The 15,163-nt window shown below is 41.1% G+C and overlaps 1 protein-coding gene across 2 annotated transcripts in view; it reads right to left on the bottom strand.

The window, feature by feature from the left end:
- Positions 1-15,163, bottom strand: part of LOC145419127 (glutathione S-transferase Mu 4-like) — a 64,450-nt gene extending 49,287 nt beyond the window's left edge. For both annotated transcript variants that reach the window (XM_080287370.1, XM_080287377.1), the window contains exon 1: positions 15,091-15,163. In XM_080287370.1, the coding sequence (XP_080143496.1) occupies positions 15,091-15,126 (36 nt within the window). In that variant the 5' untranslated portion in view covers positions 15,127-15,163. The remainder of the gene's footprint in view (positions 1-15,090) is intronic.

Below are 15,163 nucleotides of genomic sequence, written 5' to 3' on the forward strand. Positions count from 1 at the left end.
ATGAGACTTGGGTTAATCAAAACGAGAGTGTCAATAAATGCTGGACAACTGCAGATGGAAAATTGGGCCCGAAGGTGAAAAGTGGCAGAGGATCCAGATTTATCATTATACACGCAGGCGGAGAGGATGGATTCGTGCGTGGAGGTTTGAACATGTTCAAATCTCAGAATGATAACAGAGATTACCACCAGTCAATGAATCACCACACTTTCAAAGCATGGTTCGAAGACCAGTTACTCCCAAACATCCCACCCCATTCACTGCTCATTCTGGACAACGCTTCGTACCACTGTAAGATCCTCAATAAAGCACCAACGCAGGCTTCCTTACCATAACCCTCCCCACATTCCGACCCAGGCCACTCCCATCCTCCATCCCTCCTCATATGGACCGATTTATGGGCACACACCCCCCCCTGAACTCAAAACATCATCCTCCCTGCCTTCCTATCCATCCCCATCCCCTCTCTTCACCTAGCTTTTTGCCCACATACACAACATTTGCACACACACACACACACACACACACACACACACACACACACACACACACACACACACACACCTGAGCTGGGATCGGCAATCCCTTTCCCATTTTGACCTCTATTTCCTTACCCAGCATTCTTCCCTCTCCCTAAGGACTTCCCACTTCACCTGTCCCTTGTTTCTCTCCGTCTTTGTGCCGTGATTAGAAATCTGGACATAATAGGGTTGAAACTTAATGGCTTGTTCTTTGTTACTTTGTTAAAACGATAAATATAAACAAACACGTTTGTTTAAATAACTGACAACCTACCAAAAAATCTATCATTCTAACAGAATATATATATATATATATATATATATATATATATATATATATATATATACAACTTAGAACTATAAAACTTATATGTAAACTTCAGGAAACTGGCAAATGGGGCCCTCCCCCTTAGAAAATTCCTTGGTGGGCCCCTGCTGGGCACTGATATATAAATAGAGGCTTCACATTGTTTTATTACTTAAGCGTCGTGTGTGTGTGTGTGTGTGTGTGTGTGTGTGTGTGTGTGTGTGTGTGTGTGTGTGTGTGTGTTTTCATAGTGATAGCTGAGTAGCCTAGGGAAGAGGAGGGATCGGATTAACGGGATGGGGGGAGGGGGATTCCACCAGTGAAGAAGAAGGTTTAGATGAGGGAGACATGAATATCGAGTGATAGATAGATAGATAGAGAGAGTGAGAGAAAGAGAGAGAGAGAGAGAGAGAGAGAGAGATTGTATTTTCAATGTAAATTTTAGAATATAATGAATATTTATAAAGGAAATGCTACTGTTGATCCTTTGATCAGTAATACTATTGTAAATCAGTTTATGTTTTTTCATAAAGAATAGTAATAAAACAATAAAATAAAATAATTTTTCTTCATCTTTCATGGCTATTTCATTGGCTTCCTTACCCTAACCCTCCCCACATTCCGACCCGGGCCACTCCCATCCTCCATCCCTCCTCATATGGACCGATATCTGGGCACTGATAGATAAATAGAGGCTACACATTGTTTTATTATTTAAGCGTCGTGTGTGTGTGTGTGTGTGTGTGTGTGTGTGTGTGTGTGTGTGTGTGTGTGTGCAGAGGAAAGAAAACGGAAGAGGGAAGGAGGAAGGTCCAGAATCCCGAGGGGACCTCTTAATCCTTCACACGGTCACTCGTGTTCCGATTTTGGCAAAGGCTTTGTAAAATTCTCTCCCTCATGTTTCCTGAGAAAGGGTAGTCAATATCTATTTGTCTATCTATATACAGTATATACTGTATATATCTATCTATGTCTATCTACCTATCTATCTATCTTTGTATTTATCTATATACATCTATCTATTCATCTATCTACATATATAGAGACACGCACGCGCGCGCGCGTCCCGCTTTTCACTCCAATGTCACCTTATAGTCGGCCTCGCGCCCGTTTGCGGCTGTGGTGTGGCCCGCACCTGTGTACAATGGTGCCACGTTTCCCCAACTTGCGATGTGAAACGGAAGCTATTTATGTACAAGGCATCACAAATTCGATAAATTCAGATGAATAAAACGTACACTTGTGTATTTTGATGGATGAATCAACAGTAATCTTATTATGCATAAAATATTTATACAGTAACACAGAAACATGGCAACAGTGTTGCTAAAAGAAATTGTAGTCACTTTTAATGTTTTTTAGCGTAGTTTTAGGGTGGGTAATAATATTACAGTTATGGATATAAGAGAATGAGCCTGAAAAAAGAAGAAATATGCCAATATCCAAAGTAAAAGAAATAATTCATATAATTCTTGTGAGTGGCAGCACTGACACACACAGTCTGGCTTAAGAAAAAGTACGTACCCCTCTGTAAACACAAGGATAGCTTGTACAGGTGTTGCTAGGGAAAAATGCTCACATTTACTGGCTTTTACCGTAATTTTAAGGGCGAGGAATAATCACATTTATAATCATAAGCTAATATGTAGGACAAAATAGTAGGCATATGCCAATACTGAAGTAAAAAAAAAAAAAAACATTATTCACTCGCGAGCGGCAACACTTCCACACCCAGTCGGTGGCCTTGACCTCAGGGGTGGTGTGGAGAGAGAGATGGAGGAAGGGGAAAGAGAATGAATGAATGAAAATCAATCATGATACTGCAATAACGGGTCATCTGTCGCCGTATACAAAAAATGATAAATATCACTAAATACAACAAAACCAAAATAACAAATGAAAGCACAATTATAAACAACTTATAAAAGAATCAAAAGTACTCAGGGTGGCTCACATCTCCCGCCAGGAGAGAGAGAGAGAGAGAGAGATAACGGTATAGAAAACGTGGCACCACTGTACACAGGTGCGGGCCACACCACAGCCGCAAATGGGCGCGAGTCCGACTATATTGGTAATAGGTCTCTGCTGGCTGTGGGAGGAGGAGGGGAGGAGTGAGGGAGGAGAGCGGGCAGGCAGCTTATCACCAGGCGCTCCTGGGGCGAGGCTATCAAACTATTAACTCATTTGTTTTTTCTTCACCACTGAACACTATATTCATCGTTTATGCTTTCTTTACACTATTCATTGTCTTCAATATCTTTTGCATGTGTTTTCTATTTTACTTGACCACTTATAACAACATAACTTACAGTACATACATATATACTGTTTTACTTGAACAAATATAACACTACATCTTATATATATATATATATATATATATATATGGACTCTGAAAGAACAATAATGGCCCCCAGTCCCGTGCAGCCCTTAAATGGGCAGGGGGTGCTAAGAATCTCACGGTTGCCTCAATTACAATCTAATTCCTTTGTCAATGCAAAAAATACAATTAAAATTGGTAACTGGAATGTGAGAATGCTAAATCATGACGGTAAAATCGATGAGTTAGTGAAGGTTTTTCAAAATTACAGACTTGATATTTGTGCTCTGACAGAAACTAGATTAACTGGAGTCGATAAGTTGGATTTGGAGGATGGTATACTTTTATTGATATCTGGTCGACAGGACGGAATGCATTATCAGGGAGTAGGATTGTTGCTGGAATGTAAGGCAAATAAGGCTTTATGTGAATGGGATCCTATAGATGAGCGATTGTTATACGCACGGTTTAAATCAAATCATGGCAACATCAGTCTGTTTGTGTGTTATGCACCTACTAATGATGCACTCGATGAAAGGAAAGACACATTTTATGAAAAGTTGCAAGAAGGAGTAGGAAGGGTACCTAGACATGATGTTTTGATCTGCGCTGGAGACTTCAATGCAGTAATGGGCTGTTCAAATGAGGGATTTGAGGCATGTATGGGTAAGATGGGTGTTGGTAGTAGGATGAGTGAAAACGGAGTGAGGTTTGGAAGCTTCTGTCTAGCAAATGACTTAGTCATCGGGGGCACACTCTTTCAGCATTGCAATATACACAAGACAACTTGGGTGTCGTCGTGTGGAAAATATAAAAATCAGATTGATCACATCGCTATCAGTAGGAGGCATAGAAGTTCTCTGCTAGATGTTCATGTTAAACGGGGAGCAGATATTGGTAGTGACCATCAACTCAGCATTGCAAAAATAAGGTTTAAACTTAAAAATCAGAAGAAGGAAAAATCTGGTGTTGGTAGATACAATATTGTTAAGCTTAGAAGGGAAGGAGAAGAAAAGGAGGAATTCAGATTAGAATGCAGAAATAGGTTTTTGGTGTTGGAAACGTTGGAAGAGGGGAAGAGAAGTGTAGATGAGATGTGGGAGGATGTGAACAAAGTTTTGCATGAGACTGCTGAATGTACGATTGGAAGGAGACATAGCTTCAGGAGAAAGAAATGGATATCAGAGGAAACGTGGGATATGATAAAAAAGAGAGGTGAGGCTAAATTGAGGAGTGAGATGCAATGCGTTGATGAACAAGAGATTGAATTAGCAAGAGCTGCGTACTGGAGTTTGAATTCAGAAGTAAGAAGGTTAGCTAGGAGAGATAAAAGAAGATGTGTGGATGAAAAGGTTGCAGAGACTGAAATCTTAATAAACAAAAATGATGGACAGAGTCAAAGAATAGCATATGAATCGATTAGAGAACTGAGTGGTAATGCAGGTAAACGCAAGGAAATACCAGTTAGAGACAGGGAAGGAAATTTATTGACCAAAGATGGAGATATTAAAAATAGATGGAAAGAGCATTTTGAGACAGTTCTTAATAGACCAATACCACCAGAAGAGGATATACCGTCTGCTCAGGAAGATTTAAATATAGAAACAGGAGAGTTGAGGTTTGCAGAAGTGGAGAAAGCAGTAAAACAGTTAAAGAATAATAAGGCACCATTGGAGGATGGTTTATTTCCGGAAATGTTTAAAGTGGAGGGGGATAGATTAATAATGATCTTGACCAAGCTATTCAATAAGATATGGGTGACGGGGTTACTACCATCAGTTTGGAAGAATGGTGTAATTGTTAAAGTTCCGAAGAAGGGAGACCTGAGTGAATGTGGTAATTGGAGGGGAATCTCTTTGTCACCGATAGCTTTGAAAGTTTTCAGTAGAGTGTTGTTAAATAGGTTGGAGCCAGTGGTTGAGGATATTCTGAGGGATGAACAGGCTGGATTTTAGAAAGGGACGTGGTTGCAATGATCAGATCTTTATAGTTAGGCATTTGATGCAGCAAGTTAATGAAATGAGAGTACCGTTAAGTCTTTGTTTTGTTGATTTTGAAAAGGCTTTTGATAGTGTTTCGAGAGAGACTATGGGGAAGATCATGAGACATTATGGAATACCAGAGGAGTTTGTGAGGGTCATTATGAACATGCATGAGGACACATTTTGTAAAGTGATGGTTGATGGTTGTCTGAGTGATTCGTTTGAAGTCAAGTCCGGAGTAATTCAAGGTGGTGTTCTATCGCCTTTACTATTTATATTGGTCATTGATTACATTATGAAACGCGTTGGAACAGAAACCGGTGCAGGTATACTTTGGGGAGAGAACAGGAAACTTTTGGATTTAGATTATGCAGATGATATAGTTTTGATTTGTGATGGGCCAGAAGAGCTGCAGAGAGTGTTGGACTGTTTGGTGAGTGAAGGTCGCAAGGTGGGTTTGGTTATTAATTGTGGAAAAACTGAAATAATCAATATGAATATGGAAAATGCGCAGGAATGTGTAATTGGAGGTATGGTTGTAAAGCAAGTTGATAGGTTTAAATATTTAGGTACTTATTTAGCCAAGGATGGTTCTCTGAACTTTGAATTCGAGGAAAGGTTAAAGAAAGCTAATCAGGCAATGGGAATGCTTAAAAATATTTGGAATAATAACAATTTCTCTGTGCATACAAAAATCAAACTTTATAAGGTAATGGTTAGGAGTATCTTAATTTATGGACACGAGTCTTGGTACAGCACAGTGACTATGGAAAATAAATTCTTGGTTTTTGAAAATAAAGCACTTAGAAGAATATTAGGAGTTAAGTGGTGGGAAAGGATACCAAATAGTAGAATTAGATAAATAACGGGAGTGCAGCCGATCGATGAATATGTTAGATTCTCACGATGGAAGTGGCTAGGACATGTGTATAGGAGACAGGGAATAGTACGAGGTACACCAGGGTGGGTGGCACTTGGTAGGAGAGGTAGAGGAAGGCCAAAAGAGACGTGGGTGAGGACAATGAGACGGGAAGCTGGAGATGAGTGTTGGGGAGATCTTGAGGAGTTAGCACAAGATAGGATGTGGTGGTGTGAGTTCATCGAGGCCCTATGCATCCCCGAGGGTGCCACAGGAAATGATTGATTGATTGACATATATATATATATATATATATATATATATATATATATATATATATATATATATATATATATATATATATATATATTCTATTTTACTTGTTTCAAGGCTCGGGAGAGTAGAGGGAAGGACAGTAGGTGACAAGGATGCCTCATAACCCAATTTCACCAATAAAGTAGGACCGAAAATGGCAGGACGTTAAGTAACGTCACCCACCTCCTCACGCACGGACGTTACGTAACGGCGCCCGCCTGTTAGGGGGTAAAACGTTGTGGAAAAACGCACAACTCCTAGTTAGAACTGACGGAGGAGAGTGAGACGGTGATGGTGAAGTTTTCGGAGTTTTCTCAAAGTCCCACCATGGACCAAACCCGAGTGGTCTACTTCTCCACTAGATTTATTACTGCTTATGTCATTTGAGTTACTGTCAACAAGATATTTTGCTGGAGAGTTACATGTGACTTTTGTAAATGTGTTACTGTACATAGTATTTATGCTCCACTAAATAAAAAGGAAAGAGATCTCTGGATTTCCTTCACTCCGGAGCATTTAGTCCCCTGTGAAATACTGACACTCGGCAGTTCGTGCTTCGGATGGTATAATGTTCTCTTTCCGTTTTGTGTTTCAGTTCACTGGAAATTGCAAAACATATTTAGTTCATTAATTTAAATGATTAATTATTATTTTTTTACATCTCACCATCCACTTACGTGAACTTTACCATATGTTATTAAGTTTACTCATAATACCTGACACATCAGTTCATTTATCTAATTATTTGTTAATGTATTTATTTATTTACTTATTTATTTGGGGGTTCATAAGAAGAAAATGTACCCTATAATAATCAGGGTAAAAAAATTTTCGCTGTGTGACGTCTAAGTGAATTGATTACTGGATGGACGGACCTGAGGGGAGGGTCTCGGAGTAGCCAACCTTAGTCAAATAGCTTACTATCATAGTACTCATGTCTGATCGCCTTCCCTGTCTCCTCACTTCTGGACTGACAGACGCTTGGATGTGACGTAGTGGACAAAGGTGCTTATTTTCTTCACCCACAAATGAAAGGAAATACACACCTTAGTCGCGTCTATGAGCCAGCGATGAAGGAAGGCAGGAGAGTATGACTATACCATGTCCCTGTGTCTGTAGAGGTGCACCAACTTTAATGAGCAACAGAAAGTACTATAGAGCGTTCACCTAAACTTGCCCCGGATTTTTATTTTGCAACTTACTTCACGTAGCTCAATAACTCAGCACTACGATTCTCTATCCTTTACATATACCAGTAAAGCTTCTTTACATGTATCATACTCTAGTGTTAATTTCTGGCTACAGCTTAACACTGAAGATGAGGACGTAGCACTTTTACGCCAAGTTAAGGTAAAAAGAATATGCCGACAATATCATTTTTTAAATTAACCCTCTCACTGTCAGCTAACGCCAGACGATATGCAGGTAAGAATGAGTCATAGGAGCCTAAATTAACCCACTCGTGTTTAGCTAACGCCAGACTATGTTATTCAGTTAAGAATGAGTCACAGGAACCTGATACCGTTAACTCTTATGGAAGGGCTCGAGTATTCTCTTCCATCTAACTCCAGACGACTTTACTCATCTGAGAGTGTCATAGAAGCCTGAGGAGATAAACACAGATTTAAAATTTGTGATATTCACCTGACTGAAAATACAGACCCATCTCTCTCTCTCTCTCTCTCTCTCTCTCTCTCTCTCTCTCTCTCTCTCTCTCTCTCTCTCGTAAGCTGCATCATTATAACAGATGATTATATATCACAAGAGTACATTTTTCATTATTCTTTTAGCTTGATGTGTTAAGAATTGTAATGGAGGGTATAAAAAGCCCGCGTTGCTTAGAGTGCGGCCACACTTGCTCCAAACACGTGCTGGCAACATGTTTCTAACTGTGCCCGGAACAATGTTACAGAACATGTATGAAACATAAGTGTCTCGAACATGCTGGCAACTCTGCTGGAATTATGTTGATAGCACCGGTGTGGACGAGGCTTTGAGTTGCGGACATGAATCTAACACAGCAGTAGACAATTACCTGCTACCGATCTGTCTTTGACATCCTGAAGAAATTACAAAATTCTGAAGTATCCCCCATTTGCACCGGTAGCAGTCCAGTGTCATTTCTAACGAGGTCGTTTACAAAATGATGTCCATCATCATAGGGGTTTGCCTTACGTGATGGACGCACCCAAAATCGCCGGCGAGCACGTATTTTTTGTCCCTGCTGTGCACATAATACAACCGTTGCGGCTGCGACAAGTAAGGCGTCCTCCCTCATCGCCATGTTGCTGGGTACTGTCTCTCACAAGTCTGGACCACACGACTACTTCACCTTTGTTTCGAACATGTCAGTGACTTTCTCGAAAACCATGCTCGTGACATTGCCCATAACATGTCTGTGACATGTTGCTAACATGTTCGAGGCATGAATCTAACATGTCACGAGCAATGTTTCCGACAATGTTCGAGGGCAAGTGTGGCCGTACCATTAGAGGCAATGCAGGGATCTTCTCTTTGGCTCAGTGGTAACGTGAGCGCTTATGAAGCGTGAGGGCCTGAATTCTAATCCCGGCCAGACCAGTGATTAAATTGTTAAGTTTCAGTTTGGTTACTACATTGGTTGGCAGCGGTGTGGGATGAGAGGCGAGGGCTTTGAAGGCAATGATGTTGACAGCTTTACATCCCGGGGGTAAGCTATCCGGTGTGGTCCGCAGCGTCCCCATTGGTGGCCTCCAGTGTGCTACGCTACCACGTGCGTTCTAAACTGACCAAATTACCAGGGGGAGAAAAGAGTGATGTAATGGGGTGTACAAAAGCCCGCGTTGCTTATAGGCAAAGCCTGGATCCTGTCTTTGGCTCAGTGGTAACGTGCGCGCGTATGAGGCGTGAGGGTCTGGGTTCAAATCCCGGCCAGACCAGTGATTAAATTATTAAGTTTCAGTTTGGTTATTGCAGAATAAGGATCAAGAAAGGGGTGGGCTAACAGAGTGCAGAGGTACATGAGTACGCAATCCGATCACAAATCCGCACTAAGTAATCTGACATCACACACTACAGACACTGTAGAATGCCTGGTACTCTAGGACTGCTTTCATAATGTTGGTCAGTTTAGCATGCTTGGGTTGCTGTCTTATTTATAGTAAACATTGTTCATTATTCACCTCTTCTTGATAAATCTATTAAACTTTCTTGGACAATCTTAGTTGTGCTGATTATTTAGCATAGCACCAGATCCGTCCTGTGGGATGATTTTTTACTGTAAATAAAATGACAATAAAAGTCAGAGGAACACTAACTTCTGATTCAAACTGCGGTCATTTACAGAGATGTTCAAGAAAAATTCAGAATGCTCCACAGTAGAATTGGAACTACGGGCCATATTCTTGGTGGTTTCGTAAAATCTCTCCTTTAGCGATTGTTTTGCATATTGCACCTTGACATTCTCCTGTTTATACTGCTTCTGCTTCAGTATCGACATGGTTTGCAATAGGAATATGTAAGACGATAAAGAGGTGTTACGGCTGGAATAAATAGCTGAAGAAGATGCTTTGCTGCTTCTTATGCCACCTAAAGGAACCCTAAATCATTTATAGTGTTACAAAAGGTCCCATGAAATGTGTGTGGTGATCAATGACAAAAAGGCCAGACATTTGGAAGCTCTACCTCTTCACCCCGATGATATTTTTTCATTCAATTCTTGCTATTTCTAGACAATTTTATTCAATTTGAGATAGTAATTTCGAACTAGAGGGGTTAATAATAATGTCCACTAACCCCCTCATTATCACGGAGCTCTCTTGTGCTTCAAAAAATCGTTTGGTAATAGCAGGAATAAGATAAATACTACATCATCGCACTAAACGAGTAAAATTATCTATCAGGGATCATATTCTAAGTGATTAAGGATATTATCATCCCTTACTATCGTAATTATTCTGCACATTACATTTGGAAATCCTCTTATATATTATTACCGCAAACGAAGTTGATATAAAATGAAATAAATAACATAAAGGAAAACATCAATCCGTAATATGGAAAACGAATCGTTCCGACTAAGGTGTTACGAAACCCCTTATTCACCTCGAGTACGTCACAGATTCACATTACTGGTAATGGTAAAAATGTGATGACGGGTCGCTGGCAGTATTAGACCACTCACATTGCTAAAACCTTCACTGTACGCTGAAAAATTGTTACAGCTACCCTCTCGTTCAACTAATGTAATGTTGGTATTATTTTTCCCAGGCTCCTTTATTCACTCTCAGCTTAATATAATCACCTGGCGTTAGCTGTTTTAGAATTCTGCAGTTCTCCTGACTATGAGAGGGTTACGGATACCAGTTTAAAAACTCGCAGGCCACTACACTCTAAGTCGGACAAAATTGTCTGGTATTGTTGGAATAAAGAGTCAGAGAAAACAACAATGAGAAGGCTAGGTATTCTCCCTGAAGCTCATTTACAGTCTTCCCACGAGTCATTCCTGCCACGGCTACCTCCAGTGTCAGCCCCCAGCAAAATGTGTGGTCTCCAGTCACTTGCCGGCAGTTTCTATTCACCATTTACCTGCCAACATTCCTTACAGCCTCCAGTCACCTGCCAAAATTTTCTAGTCTTCAATCACCTGCCAGTATTTGCTGCAGTCTCTGGTTACTTGCCAACATTTCCTTCAGCCTTTGGTTATTTGCCAACACTGCCTACAATCTCCAGCCTCCTGCTGACATTCTCTCGTTTCCAGTCATCTGCAACATCCCTGCAGTTTCCAGTCACCTGCCAATATTTCCAACAGCCTCCAGTCATCTGCCAACATTTCCTATAGTCTCCAGTCACTCGCCAACATACCCTTCCTATAGTCTCTAGTCACTCGCCAACATACCCTTCCTATAGTCTCCAGTCACTCGCCAACTTACCCTACTGTCTCCAATCACTCCAACATTTCCTTGTCTCAGTCGCTCGTCAACATATCCTTCAGTCACCAGTCACTAGCCAACATACCCTACAGTCCCCAGTCACCCTCCAGCATATCCTCAGACCACAGTCACTCACTAACATATCCTACAATTCCCAGTCACTCGCCAACATATCCTACAGTCCTCAGTCACTCGCAAAACTATCTTACAGTCTCTGGTGATGTGGCAACTTATCCTGCAGTTTCTGGCCATGTGCCAACATTTCCTACAAAATCCAGTCGTCTGCCAACATTTCTTGTCTCCAGCCTTCCTCCAACACTCTCGACAGTTTCCAGTCATCTGTCACAATTTCGTGTAGTTACTGTTCACTGGTCAACTTTTTCTCCAGCTTCTGGTCACTTGACAATATTTTTTACAAACTCTGCGTCATCTGGCGACATAATCCCTCAGTTACGAGCATCTACAAGTCGTGCTGCTTGTTTTCGTTAGAACATCCGAATAAAAGTAAACTTTTATACAATATCTGCTCATTTCAGTATATCCCAAAAGATGTTATTAGAATAATGTGTCAATCATATTTTTTACAGTATACTGTCATGTCTCATCATGACGTGAAATATTAAAATGAATGGCTTACACCTATACACAGAAACTTTTTTTTTTTTGTTCTCAGTCGTAAAGACTCTCACCTATTCTCACAATAAGAAAATTGTCCAGTATCTGGATGCAATATCCAGATCGAAAGACTCCATAATTCCAAGATTTCAAATAGCTATCCATCTCTCTCTCTCTCTCTCTCTCTCTCTCTCTCTCTCTCTATATATATATATATATATATATATATGTTACACCATAACACCATATCTTCTCTGTATCGGATGGGAAGGTCTTACCAAGATTAAGTAAATAAAAAAAGAACTATGCTACTCTATGACAAATTGGCCTACGTAAGATTTTTTGGTAAATTTTTAGAAGCAACCAACGTTTTATTTTATTATTATTTTTATGGTTTCCAATGCAAAATACTGTGTTTTAATTGGTTTTGACCCTCATTTTGGGGGGAAAATCCCCCTCTTGGAATTCTGAGCAAGATTTCCAAAAGTGGGTTTATCCCTCAAAATCAAGATCAAGATTAATTAAAAACTCACTATTTTGCATTAAACTAACCTAACCTAACCTAGGCCTAATCTAAGGCCTGACATAGACCGAATGCAAAAGCCTGCACCAGCCAATATGGCGCAACATTCATCCTTATCACCTTAACCTGTCCTATCACTCCGGTACGGCCTGTGGACCCTCCAAGGAAACGTCGTCTGTGGCATTTTGGAGCCGCGGACTGGGAGGCCCTCAGGCAGTACTTTTTTTATTTTCCCTGGAATGATTATTGCTTCCATGGCCGTGAGCCATCTGAGTGTGCCTTGCGCATTACGGAGGTTATTCTCTCGGGCATGGAAGCATACATTCCTTTCTCATATCCTCTGACTAACGCAAGAAAGCCTTGGTTTAATCACGCTTGTTCTAATGCTGTCCGCAACAAGGAGAGGGCCTACAAAAGGAACCGGAGCCAACCCACCCCTGAATCACATCATCTTTACGTTTCTGCCCGGAATCGTGCTAAGTCTGTTCTTCGCTCAGCTAAAAAAATTTCATTCGTACTAAATGCTCTCAACTCTCCAACTCGAATTCTTCCCGCTCCTTCTGGCACCTTGCCAAAAACCTTTCTAACAACTTTACCTCTTCATCCTTCCCTCCTCTTTTCTACTCTGATGGTTCTATAGCTACTTCTACTGATAAAGCAGATCTCTTCGCACAGACTTTCTTCTCCAATTCCACCTTAGACGATTCCGGTGCTGTTCCTCCATCACTTCCCCCCTCTGACTTCCTCATGGCTGATATTAAAATTTCTTCAGCTGATGTATTTTCTGCCATCACTGGCCTCAGTACTAACAAGGCATGTGGGCCTGATGGGGTCCCTCCTGTTGTTCTCAAGAACTGTGCTTCTGTGCTTACACCCTGCCTAGGCAAACTCTTTTGCCTTTGTCTGTCAACTTGTACCTTTCCTTCTTGCTGGAAGTTTGCTCTCATTCAGCCAGTCCCAAAGAAGGGTGACCACTCCCAACCCTCCAACTATCGTCCAATTGCTTTAACGTCCTGTATTTCAAAAGTTTTCGAGTCAATTCTCAATAGAAAAATTTTAAGACATCTTTCCTAACACAACCTTCTTTCTGATCGTCAGTACGGGTTCCGTCAGGGACGCTTCACTGGCGATCTTCTCACCTACCTTTCAGACTCCTGGTCATCCTCCTTTCGGGACTTTGGCGAAAGCTTTGCCATTGTACTTGACATCTCAAAGGCTTTCGATCGATTCTGGCATAAATCTTTAATTTCCAAACTCCCCTCCTACGGTTTTTATCCTTCTATCTGTGCCTTCATCGCTAGCTTCCTTTCTGGTCGTTCTATAGCCGCTATTGTAGACGGCCATCGTTCTTCTAGATCTATCAACAGTGGTGTTCCTCATGGGCTCTGTCCTATCACCAACTCTCTTCCTTTTATTCACCAATGATCATCTATGCTGTACATCTAACCCTATCCACTCATACGCTGATGACTCCACCCTTCACCTTTCCATTCGGTTCCCGCAACGCCCATCTCAACAGTTACTTCAACAAACAAGGGATGAGGCTATGGCACACCTAATGTCTGACGTGGCTCGTATCTCTGACTGGGGTAAAAATAACATGGTTGTTTTTAATGCATCAAAGACTCAGTTCTTACACCTATCAACCCAATAAAATCTTCCACAGGTATACCCAATAATGTTTAATAATATTCAGCTTAATCCTGCATCATCCTTGAACATGCTTGGGGTTTCATTTACTCGGGACTTATCTTGGAAAGATCATATTACATCTCTTGTAAAATCTGCTTCCAAGAGATTGGATGTGCTAAGCCGACTCCGCTCTTTCTTTACCCCTGCACAATTGTTGACTCTATACAGGGGTTTTATCCGCCCCTGTGTGGAGTACAACTCTCATGTGTGGGGAGGCTCCCCACATACAGCTCTTCTCAATAGGGTGGAGTCAAATGCTTTTCATCTCATTAACTCTCCTCCTCTAACTGACTCCCTTCAACCTTTGTCTCTTCGCCACACTGTTGCATCTTTATCTCTTTTCTATCGCTACTTTAATGGTCACTGCTCCTCTGAACTGTCTGCTTGCATTCCTCCACTTTTACGACAGGCGCGTAGCACCCGTCTGGCAGCAAACTCTCATACCTTTTCTGTCCAACTCTCTAATGCAAGAGTTAACCGTTACTCCCAGTCTTTCATTTATGCAATAGGTCAACTCTGGCACTGTCTCCCTCTGTCTTTATTTCCTGCTGCCTATGATCTCCAGTCTTTCAAAAGCAGTGTGTCCAGGCATCTCATAATGATCGGATCTTGAATTTGGCTCTCTATTGTATTTTGTTTTTCTCTTGGAGGGAACTGTTACTGCGGGCTCATGGCCTTTGGTTCCTTCTTCCTCGCATAAAAAAAAAAAAAAAATTCATCCGCTACTGAGCGATAGCCTAACCTAAGCCACTATATGACTACCCCTACAACATTTGCTCCCCCAACTCAAACTAGGCCTAAAAGGTAAGTCTTAGAATAGTTCAGGGACGTAATATAACGAAAATTGGTAACGTTGGTTACTTCTAAGTTATACCGATTTTTTCTTTTTTTTCAAAATTAAAATGCAGACGAAACAGGCAGAAGTCAAGCTTGACGACTGGTACCACCTGACCTCAGGATGCCAGCAACAGTATTTGTACGTTTAGACGCAAAACTTCCTTACATTTACTTAAGATGTAGGTGAAAATGCTCTCATCTCACTGTACCCCACGTAGATTCCAGTAACCAAGGAGCGGAGCCATGATGGGAGAGGTGTGGAAGTGAAGATGTGTGGCTGAA

Source organism: Coenobita brevimanus, chromosome 14, assembly GCF_032717465.1.
Source record: "Coenobita brevimanus isolate Jiangsu-jjx chromosome 14, ASM3271746v2, whole genome shotgun sequence".
Lineage (NCBI taxonomy): Eukaryota > Metazoa > Arthropoda > Malacostraca > Decapoda > Coenobitidae > Coenobita > Coenobita brevimanus.